This window comes from Corvus moneduloides, chromosome 3, assembly GCF_009650955.1.
Source record: "Corvus moneduloides isolate bCorMon1 chromosome 3, bCorMon1.pri, whole genome shotgun sequence".
In the NCBI taxonomy this organism is placed as follows: domain Eukaryota; kingdom Metazoa; phylum Chordata; class Aves; order Passeriformes; family Corvidae; genus Corvus; species Corvus moneduloides.
Genome location: NC_045478.1, coordinates 73,637,956 through 73,648,173, shown reverse-complemented (window position 1 = coordinate 73,648,173; position 10,218 = coordinate 73,637,956). Strand labels below are relative to the sequence as shown.

The following is a 10,218-nucleotide window of genomic DNA, read 5'->3' as shown; positions in this document are numbered from 1 at the left end:
TTCCTCTCACTGTTACAAAACCCTGTGTAGGAATGTAAAACAGAAATTACAGCACATGAGAGCTCAGGAATGGATGTCTGTCACACCAAACCCTTGACAAATGTGTTTTCCATCATCTGGCTTCACCTTCTGCTATTCTAATAGCATCCTATGGAGTGGAACCTTTGGCAAGTGGTGTCTTGTAAGTACTGTAGAATCTTCTTGCCTGATACAGATAGCAGCAGTAAAGCAGCATTTAGTGTGGAAGAGGTTCTCCACTGTAATCCATAAAGGTGGAGCTTGGGAACTAACAAGAGTTGTGCTGTAATTTCTAGCTCTGAGGAATGGTCCTTCTTACCTTTGCAGATCCATCTCCTCTGTCACTTACCTCTTCCAAAAATGCAAGGCTTTGTGAGCTCTTTGGCTGCAAGAACAGGCATCTTTGCATCCTCTCAGGATGAAGGAGCTAGACTCAAAAGAAGCATTTTCTCTGTATGTGCTTTAGTGAAAAGATGTAAACAAGGTCAGTGAGCAGACTTGTGCTTACAGAACAGCAGACCTCGTGCTCCAAGTGTGGTTAGTGCCAGCGGGACAGAATGGGCTCCCAACCTGGGAACTGCTCAATCTTGATAGGCACCCACCACTCCAGTTCTGAGACTGAAATTGTGCTGCCAAAGATTCAGTAGACCTAAACCCAAGTTTAGAAATGCTACTAATACACCCACAAGTCATTTTAGTCTCTTCCCTCTCCTCACTTCCCTCCTATCCTTGTCGAGCCCAAATATCAACAGTTAAAGTAGGCATTTGGTATAATGCAAAATGTAAAGTGAATTGGCAACAGCATAAATCTGAAATGCAGATATGTGAAGATACATTTAGAGAGAAAAAACGTCTTCAATATATTTGAGCTGCAATTGGAACATGAGTGCATATGGAAGAAACAGTACTTTCAACCCATCCTACCAGACTTCCAGAACTGGAGCCAGCTGTGCCAGCAATAGGTAGTAAGTGTCAGCCTGGGGCTGGAGGTTGTGTTCATGCCTCTGGGAGCAACCAGGAAATGAAAATCACCATTATTGTGCTGGTGTAGATGTAACTCATGTGCAGTTGCTCAGTACTTTGCACGGGAGCCAGAGAGAGCACATGTAGGGAGCAGGCAAGTGTAAGGGTACATTGCAACTCTGGCCAAATAGTGTTCTCCTTTCCAGGCCAAGCACACTCCATTAGCTAAACTAACCGAAAACAGGTGATCTAACCTTTGAAAATCAACAGTATCACTGTTCCCATGTCTTCCAGGGTACAAAGAGCATTTATAAAAGCAAGTTTTACTGGATCATATTGCACAGTTCAGTTTACCTTTCAGTATCAAGGTCTTATTTAAATGGTGCATATATATCAATAACAAAGACAATTCAGTCATTACCAAATTTTAGTCTCATCTGACCTGAAAATTCCCATTCTAATACCTGTATTTTGGGTATAATTGCTGTCAAAGTATCATCTTCTGAACACAGACGCTTCAAAAGATTTAAACTGCTATTGTGACTGTCCTGTATACAATAGAAGAAATATATTGTTACTGCAGAGGAAAATGACTTGTTTCATGCTTCTCACATAGTATCTTTATTAAACATTTGGACAGGTAGGCATCCATTTATTTATAAGTAATCTATGGCTTCTTAGTTTGCAAATGCTGGTTGAAAGTTCACAAGAGCAGGCTTTTCTGTGAACTTTCTGTATTTATAAGTTCGGTCACCACAATAAATCCTGAGCTTATTGCCTGCTTAGCAGCATTTTGCGCTGTACCCCAAAGGCTAAAGCTTGGAGCTCTGCATCTGAATATTTCAAAACCTCTGAACAGCTTGATTGGAGTTTGATTTTCTTCTTAAATAATGCAAGTTGTTCTGGAAAGAACATGGAATCGCAATTACCTGACAGTCAAATCCTTGGTCACTAACATACAAAGCTCCACTACCACTAATAGAGGTTTCATTGGAGCAAAGCTTATTGCAGCATTTTGTAGTTGCTAGAAAAAAAGTGTTCTTTGTGCGTGCTGTAGTTCAGAGCTGTAAGGTCTTTGTGAATGGTTACTCTCAAAGCGCTACAGAAGTTCCCCGGTTCAAGGTGGCTCCTGGCTCCTCGGAAAAAGGAATGTGGGTTTCCAGCCTGGGAGGAGAGAAATAAGTGAAAAAGGAGCATCCTTGGGCTAGGCAGGACAGGTCTGCTTAGTGCAGCTCTGCAGCCTGGACAGTCAGTGCTAAGCTGGTTCAGAAGGAAGCAAGGTGAGTGCTGACCCCAGTAAACACAGTGCACATCCATGAATCCAAGTCATCAATCACAGTAAAAGCTCCTCCAGCCCTATTTGTCAGAGAAAAAGGATTTTCAGATTATAAAACCAGGAGTCACTGTGTGGTCACCTAACCACATAATTTAGGATACAGAACATCCTTGAATTTGATCCAGTGAAAACTTGAGTAAATCTCTTAGATTAAAAAAACCCAACAACATCTATTCTCGATTTAAAAATTGCTAATGGTAGAAAAGCCACAATAACCTCTTGCAAACCATACCAGTAGCTATGTATTTCCTTGAGGAAATGTGTAGCCTTTTCATCCTGTGCATTTGTCCAGCTCCAGCCACCAGATCTTTTTATATCTTTACTTGCTGGATGGGAAGAGCATTAGTCCTGAAGTAAATACTTACCATCTATAACCAAAATCCTTAAACTTTTTCTTGGCATGCTTAAATGATTGCACATCTACCACTTTATCCGAAGACACTTTCCAGCCTTTTGGTTGGTCTCAGAGCAATCTTTAAGAGCGCATGAAGCAAACTCTGTGCTTCAGAGCTCAACACACATACAGAGGAAATCAGGCCTCCATGCCAAAAATGCGTATTCCCAGGGGTTACATTAGTTTCTGACCAGTTTTGTTCCTGGAGCTGACACCCAGCTAATGCCCTGGATGTGAACCAGCATATCCAGTTTAATCCCACTACCCCCTGGTGAAGCATGCTTCCCACAGCACATATAGCCCCTACAACTTGTTGCTCTGCACCTGACTTCACTTTTGCCCACCGGATAAATGACTATTGCTCAATCATACAACATCAAATGGCCAAACTCTTCAAATTTCTGCCTCTAAAGTTCCTTCAATCCTCATTTAAGATAGAGGAATCTGGTAATCTTTGTAGTCATTGTAAGGCTTTAAGTGACAATTTTGTGTTTTTATTATTAATAGTAAAATTTGTACTATATTTTTGCAGAACACTGTCAGAAGCAAGGACACTCACTGCTGAACTGTTCAACTGCAGAAATATTAGCCAGTGTCATTGTTACTCTGTGTATCTTCATTTCCCTGAAGTCACACATTATTATTCACTTAATGTCTAAGGTATTATATAAAGATTCCATGCTGCATTTTCAGCTCAGAGAGGTCTCTCTCAAATGAAGGAAGGGTAGCAAGGGCAAGTAATCTTCTCTGCTCCTGTAATGCTTTTCGGGTAAGAGCAGCAGTTACTAATTAATCAGCTCCATGAACTAATTAAAATATCTTCTGCATGTACCATTCATATAACATATGTAGGTGAAATGAAAGCCACAGCAAATATAAATAAAAGTTTCACAAGAATTTAGTGACAGGCCATGAAGAGGACCCTGGGAGAAAAAGAGAAACAACTCTCTTATGCCTTGCTTTATGCGTAAAGACAAATTCACTTTCTTTCTGAAAATGGTTGATACTCAGCCTTGGCTCTGCATGTCAACTCCACTTCTTTTCCCTCTTTGAAATGCTGAGCGTCTTTTGATATGTTTGGTAAGTCTCTATTAATCCATTCCCATCAGAGTGCTAAAAAGACACATATCATGTAGGAAAAAATTGCATAGCTCTCCTTCCACATGGAATTCGGCAAAAGCAACCAGCTGCAAACAAGCAAGGATGCATATTTCCATGATTCATGCTGCAGAACCCACCATAGGCTGTGGGACTGTTGTACAGAATTTGAGCTTTCACAGAAAAAAAAAATGCTACCAGGCGGCCTGATGGTGAGGGAAGTCTTCCCAAACAGGAACTGAACATGAATCAAGTCAGGATGACTCAGATTGTTTTTGTGATTCTGCAGAGAGACAATCTGAGATAATAGCTGGGTTGTGTGAACTATTGCTATAATTTATTACAATAAAAATTCAAAATACAATGACTTACTATTGTGAATTAGGTTTTTATTTTCTCTATATATATCAAAAGCACTGTAATATTTAGATTTCTAGCCCCTCTGTATGAATAAATACATATAAAAATATTCATAAAAGTCCTCCGTATGCTTCATAGCAAACATGCAAATTATCATCTTAACAAACATAGCAACATCCCTTTTGTATGCTCAGTGAAGTGCACTTTGATAAGAAAACAGTAATGTGTAGCAGCAAGATTGAGTTATGATGGGAGGTAGCCAACCTTCGGACATCAAGGAATTTATAATTCTATCATTACACGTTGAAGCTTGAAGCTTATGACAGAACTTTCTGGGTGGTGGGGGAAAAAAGAATGACTGAAAAAATAAGCCTGGGCCATTGTTTAAATATATAAATTAGGTTTGTGCTGCTTTTGATTCAAAGAAAGAAAGAAACCTGGTCTATTTGCGTTTCACAACAGCAAGGGTACTGTAGGCAGCACAAAGGATCAGTAAAAGTAAAGGGTATCTCTGATGTTTGTGTTGTACACGCAGGTTAAGTAAATGGTTTTAATTTAACCAACCAGGTCCCACGACTCAAGGTGAGAAAAATTCTTCTTTAGTGCTGTTCTCCATCCTTTGCCAGAAAGCTGTTCCCAATTGAAACTATATTTATCCATTATTTACCAGTTTAGTCAGCCGAGCACAAGTTGTTCTGAAAATGTTTGTTTAAATCGGCCAGCCAGGCATCAAGAATAAAAAGGAGAGGAGTGGAAAGAAAAACCAATATGGAAACACGTCTAAAATTCCAGGGAAAACCTTTCTGTTGACTTTATCAGGATATAGCCAAGATCTGCAGTCAACAGAGAATGATGGCTATTAAAATAAGGGAAAGGGACAAGACACTCTAAAGAAAGAAAAGGCAGAGAAAGGAAAATAGAGGGAACTTCCTGCGTTCCCATTAAAAAGGGGGGAAATGGAGATTCAGCTGCAAACAAGCAATGCAAGGAAATGAAAACTGAGAAATTAAATTAAAATATGTATGACAATTGATTTTAATGGGTAAAAATGTCAGGCATTGGCCTTGTTTGCAAATTTTCCTGAATAGGTGGTAGGGACATAGGCTGGTTTCAGGATGCATAGGGTATTGAAATAGCTGGAAAATTCTGAGAGATTATTCATGTCTGAAGCCTTGGGAAGATCACATCTGGTAGTAAAAGAAAGATTTACGTTCAGTTTTAACTTGTTTGGAAACAATTGGGGAATTTTTGTTACGAAATTATATTTGGGGTCCTGCCTCTGAGAGAATATTTTAATTTGCAATTTTTACCCTGACAAAACAATTTTAGTAGAGCACGATGAGTGCAGTGAGTATGAATCAGTAATGACCATGAAAGGACCAACACCACATAGTGAGCCTTACAGGATTCAGGAAGGACAGAGTCAAAGTTTAACCACAAAGAAAGCCAACTTGTTAAGAAATGTGTCTGAAATGCAATGACTAGTAAATCCTCCAAAAATCAGTCTTTGCAGGGGGAGTAAATGTGGAAGGCATATTGTCTTCTTAATCCAGAACAGACTGACGCATCTTTTGAAGAGCAAACTGAAATTCTTTCTAAACTATGAAATCTTGAAGGGGGACAAGGCATGAATTTACCAGCCAGTAAAAAGGTCCTTCAGCCACTTTCCTCTTGCCCCAGCCAGACCTCCCCATGTTCCTCCCTTGCCCGTTTTTTAAATAGTAACATTCAAATACGTATCTAGTTAGAGAGATTGGTGGATGACCGACAGATGGGTGGTTAGTAGATACAGACCACTTAGTTTGTTTCTCCCACAGTTTTCTGGTTTGTAGTAGTTTTATTTCCCTTATCACTTCTCCCCAGCTGTCCTTTTTGAGTTGGCTTCCAGTGCAATGAATGGTTTCCATTTTTAATTTACCATACATACATAATTATAACTTTCCCTGTGGACATGGGCAAAGAGCTTGCAGCCTTGACAACAACATTATAAATGATGGAAGCATGTGCTGTCAATGCGCCAGCTAGTAGAAGAACACAGGCCTCCAAAATTTTCAGAGTTTACTACATAAGACGACCTTGTTAGCTCAGTCTTACAAACATGGATCAGGACAGAGAGGAGCCATCACAATAAATATCTGTCATACAATCCAGACCTAATTCTTCATGGCCACCGCTTTCCTGCAGCACATTCAGGCACTAGTGCTCTCGTGCATTGCAGCATCCTCCTCACTTTTGTGTGTTTGCCTGTGTTGTGGTGTGTCTCTCCCAGGGCCCCGCCACTGCTACCAACACCCTCCTCAGGCTCAGGCCCCTCCAAGTACACAGGCACCATGGTCTGATTCTCCAGGAGAGCACTGTATTGGACTTTCCCCTTCCATGTACATACAAAGGTATTCTTTGCACAAAACCAAAGACTAATTTTGTCAGAAATTCTCCAGGTGTTTGAGGAATGCCATATGGAGAACCCAACTGACAAAAGCAGCTCCTTTTCCTAGAGTGGAACCAAGTTTGCTAGCATGCTACACCATTACCTCCCAAGCAGCAAAAGACCCATATAGGATTGCATGAAAAGTCATATAAAGGCTTATTACCAAGGGGAAAGAGCAGTTGGTAGCAATGTCCCAAATAGTTACACTTCAAAAGCATCAGCCTGTATTTCAAAGCTCTAGTAGCTCTCTCGACATGAGCAGATCTTCCCTTCTTCATCAGCAGCTGAGCCAGGTTTTGAGCCAGCAGTGTTTCCAAACAAATTAGTAGTAGTAGAAATAATAGCAGTAATACTGCCCACCCCTTTCCATCACTGGAAGGATTTGGAAAGCAGTCTTCCAGCAGAGCTGTGCCAGTTGCACACAGAGTGGGCAGATGCAGAGAACATCTGTTTCAAAGGATGCGCCAGCAGTGCAGGCACTGAGACATCAAATGCCAGCGTACAAAAAGGCACCAGGAAACTTGCTGTAGGATCCTGTGAGGAAGGAACTTTGTTCCTCCTGTGACCAGAGACAGGACTGTTCAGTCTGTGTCACAGAAGCAATGTGTATCCTCCATCCCGCTGTTCCTTGCTGCTCCACGCACACTGCACCACAGTCATGCTCATTCACCTCTACAAATACCAGGTTGCCAGTGACTAATATGAGCTTTTTAATCTTGATGATGAATGGTTTTACGTTTCCAAAGAGGAATGCTCTGTCCCACTGCACATTTTCAATTGTCTTGTCCGTTTCTATAAAGCTGGGAGGATGGACTAACAAAAATCACCTGGGGTGATGAAGGGCTTTGATTAAGGGCTCCCCAAACTGAGCTTAGAACTAGCTACCAGTACCCAAACAGGTGCCTATAAAAGCCAGGTAGGAGCAAAACAGAAGCACATGTTTCTCTGAGCTGAGATGTGCCCTCTCCTCTCTGTTGAATACAGCCCTATCTCAGGCACCACCAGCTCAGCAAGGATGTAGCCCCAGATGCTGCGGTGGTGTGGGTGACAGCAGGGCATGGTCACATTTCTCAGTCCCAGAGGCATCACGCAAGCTGGAGCCCAGAGGCCAGCTCAGCTCAGAGCTACGCCGCACTCTGAGAGCCTTCCTCGCTCCCCAGGGAAGCCAGCTCTGCTCCAAGCTGTGGGAAAACCACAACCAGACCCCATGTTTTACATTTTTACTGCCTGCCCAGCCACATCATCAGACTATCTCATTTTTAGCAAATGATCTAGACATCAGCGAATTCTCCAGATATTAAAAGACTATCCTTCAAGCCTGCTCCACCACCTCTGAATGTGACCCCCCACCTAGACTGCAGCTCTTCAAGTTATCCTCCATTTGTTTGTTGGTGTGCTCCCTTAGATCTGCAGATTGCTTTGATTATTTGAACATCTGGAAGTTGTCACATGCCTTTTCTGACCGTGACCATCTGAAATATTACCCAGCAGGACTTGAGGGGAGACACAGTAAGGAAACAAAAACATCCTACTCATAAGAACATGTGGCAGGAATTATCAAATGACACCATCCCAAAGGGTAGTGTTATATATCCAAGTAAAGGCAAACTTTCTCTCCATCCCCTAAAGCGAGGACAATTTTTTTCCATAATATCCACTCCAGACATAAAACAATATTACATACAAATACCTAAAGTATTTTTCATTAAACATTATGTTATTAAGGTTAGTTGTCTATTACTAATGGCGAGAAAGTATTTCTTTCATCCTCTGGCTTTAAAAACTGAAGAGTAGATCCTCCTCATACATGATTCTCCACATAAAAACCTCCCCAGAATGGTTCAGTGTCTGAAGTCATTAGGGTGCTTATTCCTGGTTTTCCTGTGGCCCTCACAGGCGGAGTGCAGGTTCTTTGGTAAAGCTGAAATGGGATATATAAAAAATGAGATGAAAAAAGGTTGAAACGCAAAGTCAGACTTTCTCAGCAATCCCATCAGAGGCTGTAGGGGCTCTGGAGAAGAGGAGAAAAGGCCAAAATCAATGCAGCTGTGCTGGTGAAAGCCCAGGAAAATCAAGCACAGCTTTTAGATTTGGTTTCTCATTCTTAACAAGATACAAAAATGAACAAATGAAGAACAAATAAAGCGTGAGGAGCAATACAGACCATACTGATGCAGTCTGGCAGCTGTTGATCAGTTACATTTTGGCCTTTGTCAAGAGGTTCTCCCTAAAATCAGAAGTAGATGGCAATGGGTTTCCTTCTGGCCTGCCTGTTTGCTTACAGATCATAGGTCCAACATCTCATTGCCCTGAAGGAAAACGGGAACAACTACGTGCAGTGCTTCCATGCATGACTTCCACACTCCCCTTCCCTGTGGGCAGCCAGCTGGAAGGGGGGCAGTCTTTGTTGGGGAGGTGATACTAGTAGAAGTAGAACTGCTTAATCCATCAGTCCTCAGGCTCTGCATGTCTCTAGAGTCGAATAAGACCTTGATGTCTGTGGACGGCTTTGCTCCGTGGCTGTCCCTGTTTCTTCTTCCTTTGGGGGTACTTTCATATTTGGTTGCACAGCACTCTGATTTTTTCTTCTTAAACCAAGTGCCACTGGCTACTGAAGGAAATTCCTAACAACCCAATTATATCTTGATAAGACCCCAACATCCCAGAAGGAACTTGTGTAGTGCAGCAGCACTGGTTCCCAGGAATCCTCTTAAAAGCAGACCGTCTCCTCTGATGTAACCTGGCAAAAATCTTCCACGGTCTTTCTGTTGGGATATGACAGAAGGTGGTTCGTTTGTCCCCGGCCAGGGGAGGGGACGGGGAGCGTCCGTGTGAGCGCGGCCGCAGAGGCGCTGCGCACTGGCGCCGCGCGGGCTCCTGCTCTTCCCGGCCGAAACAGCATCGCGGGGCCTGGGGGCGGCGCGGCCGCGGTTCCGGCGCGCACCCACGAGGTGTCACTGCTGCCCCGCCGCCCGGCCCGGCCCCGCCGCCCGGCGCGGACAGCGCGGGCAGCGAGCGGCGGCCGAGGGCACGCACCCGGCAAGGCTTTGGGGCGCTCGTGCTGGGAGGGAAGCTCGCGATTGCTGCCCAGCCACTTCCAACATCACCGCAGCGGAGGGTTTAGAGGAGGAGCGTAATACCGGGTTTATTTGTTTCCGATGAAGGCCGATCAGTTGTCAGCACATAGATCAGCAAGACTCAGCGTGAAAGAAAACTGAAAATGTCAAATGGAAAAAAGTGGTACATGACCACTTCAGGACTACGGGAGGAAAAAGGAAGAAAAAAAAGAAAAAAATCACCAGGCTTTTGATAGCACCAAACTAGTTTGCTCTACTATGGTAAAGAAAATTGCTTTGACTTCCTCCCTTTGTTTCTGATTTTATGCTCTATTTAGTTTTCTCATATAATGGGTTATAATGAATACCAAAATAGTCCCATCCAGTAAATTTCTCTAATGAATATTTTTTGTAGTAAGCATTACACAATTCATAGTAGTACCATTCAGATTGCAAGCTTTTCCTTAGCAGAAACTGCAGCAGCAGTGCAGCAGATCAGTGCTGATATACGGCCATGCTGGTCCTGCCCTGTCAGTACCTATAAAACAGAAAATAGGAGTGTGCA

At 42.7% G+C, this 10,218-nt stretch overlaps 1 protein-coding gene across 1 annotated transcript in view; it reads right to left on the bottom strand.

Annotated features, from left to right (window-relative positions):
• Positions 1–1,575: 1,575 nt before the first annotated feature.
• The window catches only part of RGS7 (regulator of G protein signaling 7), a 246,431-nt gene continuing 237,788 nt past the window's right edge, over positions 1,576–10,218 (bottom strand). The window contains exon 17 of the mRNA XM_032102207.1: positions 1,576–2,145. Within this exon, the coding sequence (XP_031958098.1) occupies positions 1,984–2,145 (162 nt within the window). The 3' untranslated portion in view covers positions 1,576–1,983. The remainder of the gene's footprint in view (positions 2,146–10,218) is intronic.